The 2,254-nt window shown below is 38.5% G+C and overlaps 1 protein-coding gene across 1 annotated transcript; it reads right to left on the bottom strand.

Annotated features, from left to right (window-relative positions):
- Positions 1 to 251: 251 nt before the first annotated feature.
- Positions 252 to 1,265, bottom strand: B3GALNT1 (beta-1,3-N-acetylgalactosaminyltransferase 1 (globoside blood group)). Its single transcript, XM_007948768.2, has one exon. The coding sequence runs from the start codon at positions 1,245 to 1,247 to the stop codon at positions 252 to 254; it is 996 nt and encodes a 331-aa protein (XP_007946959.1). The 5' UTR covers positions 1,248 to 1,265.
- Positions 1,266 to 2,254: the final 989 nt, after the last annotated feature.

Below are 2,254 nucleotides of genomic sequence, written 5' to 3' on the forward strand. Positions count from 1 at the left end.
ACATCTAACTCCTTTATGTTTAATTCCTCTGAACACCATCTTAAAAGGGCCTGACTTAATTTTTGTCAAAATAAATCACAACTGAAGTATTACCCCCTAGCCTCTGTCCTGTGAGTTCTTGATGCATTTCTGTCCAGTGTAAGCCAGCACACGGACCTTTCCACAGGTCTCCCATTTGAGATTCACGGTACAACTTATATACTTTTCACAGAGTACCCTGCCCTTCTCTAGGCTTTTGGTAGAATGTAAAATTAATAATGACATGTGGTATTCCTTAGCATAACTTGCCAAAAGGTGATAATTTCCTTGGAAGAAAAGCCATGGGCTGCAATCACACGTCTGAGCTGACAGACATCCAAATGGATCCTATATAAAAAGAAAAGGTTGGTGTCTTCTGGAATATGAATGTCAACTTTTAATAAATTCAAACAGATCCCAACATAAACATCTTCAAACTTGATGGGCTTTACATGACCCATCATTTCATAAATCCTTGGCACCAAATCTCTGGACATTATATAACCCAACCCACTGCAGTAGGGAGGAAACACCTTAAAAGGATACTCTTGGTATGAAATATGGGTTTTTTGGTAAAATCCTCTATAGGAATAATTATCAATTAGAGGATAACCTGTGAAAAACTTCTCTGAGTGATTTAAATTTAAAAGATACTTCACTAAATTGCCAGTATTGATGAAAACATCAGTGTCTGTCTTCATGATATACCTGGCATTGGGGCAAAACTCAGTTACCCACCTGAATGCCATAATTGTTTTCAAGGTCAGGTTGTTATAAGTATCTAAAAAATCTTGGCGTATTATGTCACCATAAAGAAGGTGTTCATCCTCTAAGGACAACGCTAACATTTTGTCTTCCCTTTCAGCCTGTTGGCCTAATAAAAAAAATGTAAGAACCTCATAGCCCCACCAAGACTTTTTTTCACCCCAAGTAACTCTGATGGCCTGTCTGGCTTTCACATCTGAGGGATGTGAGGTGACCAGGATGACAAGAAATGGGTTTTGATGAGAGCAGTTTGAATGCTCTCGAAGTGTGAAGCGAAAGTCTTGTCTGTAAATCGGCTCATACTCATAGAAGTACATGAAGTTTACACGTTCTATTACATTGTAGTGGGGAAGGCTGAGGTACCACATCACGAGGAAACTCAGGAGTGACAGCAGGAGGAGGCTCCATTTGAGGGATCTCAGTGACATCCTACTTGGAAGAGTGGTCCAGAGAGCCAGGGCCATCCACAGCAGTTTAGAAGCACGTGAGCCTCAGCTTCTGGAAGATCAAAGACCTGGTTAGCTTTGTACCACCCAAAGTGCATTTGTAAATGATAGCTGATTAGTTCTTCAGGAGCAAGAGACTAGGAGAACAAATGCTCCAAAGCAAAACCCAAAATCCTGACCTCAATCTACTTAATTTCAGTAGGTGATTAGTAGATGACTACCAGCAACCACATAGGCACTTTAGCTTTTTACAGCAAAACCAAGGTTAAAAATACATCCCTGATTATAACAGGCAAACTAATACCATTTTTTATTTTTAGTATACACACAATATAAGTGCTAACAAACACAGAGTAACTGTGCTTATTATGAAACAAGGTTTTTGTTATAGATGCTCAGATGGACAGAAAGAGATGGGAAATGGCAAAATGAAAAATAAATCTACAGGTAAAAATAAAACAAAACAAAACAAAACCTGTATCTTTTACCACCATGAAAATGGAGTATTTAATGCAAGGAGGTATGCCAGTGACATGTGCAAATAAAGTGAGGATCTTTCTCAGCTGTGTGATCTCATATGGATTCTAGCAAATATAGATTAAGAAATATCCTGCAATTATAATTATTCACAGGGTAAACTGCTGATGTGAGATAAGATGAAGGTAGAGGAGACTCATTCATCTGACAGAGGTGAATTATCTAGGCATAAACAGAATAAGCATTTCATGAGTTTATAAATGCTCAGACTATGAAATAGTTTTTACTTGCCTCGAACTCTACCTTAGCCTCATTTTCACATTATTGGTTGTACTCAATGCTTACTCTGGATCCAAACCAAACCAAATCTGTTGCCATCAAGTCAATTTCTATTCATGGTAAGACCATATGTTACAGAGCAGAAGTGAGCTCCATAGGAATTTCTTGGCTATAATCTTTACAGAAGAAGATCACCAGGACGTTCTTCTGAGGTACCACTAGGTGTGTTCAAGTTGCCAACTTTTCAGTTAGTAGTTGAGTACAAGCCA

Source organism: Orycteropus afer, unplaced genomic scaffold (assembly GCF_000298275.1).
Source record: "Orycteropus afer afer isolate SDZICR_OR568_19922 unplaced genomic scaffold, OryAfe1.0 scaffold00223, whole genome shotgun sequence".
In the NCBI taxonomy this organism is placed as follows: Eukaryota; Metazoa; Chordata; class Mammalia; order Tubulidentata; family Orycteropodidae; genus Orycteropus; species Orycteropus afer.

Coding starts and splice junctions, on each gene's coding strand:
- B3GALNT1 (XM_007948768.2), bottom strand. CDS start 1,247: ATGGCCCTGGCTCTCTGGACCACTCTTCCAAGTAGGATGTCACTGAGA.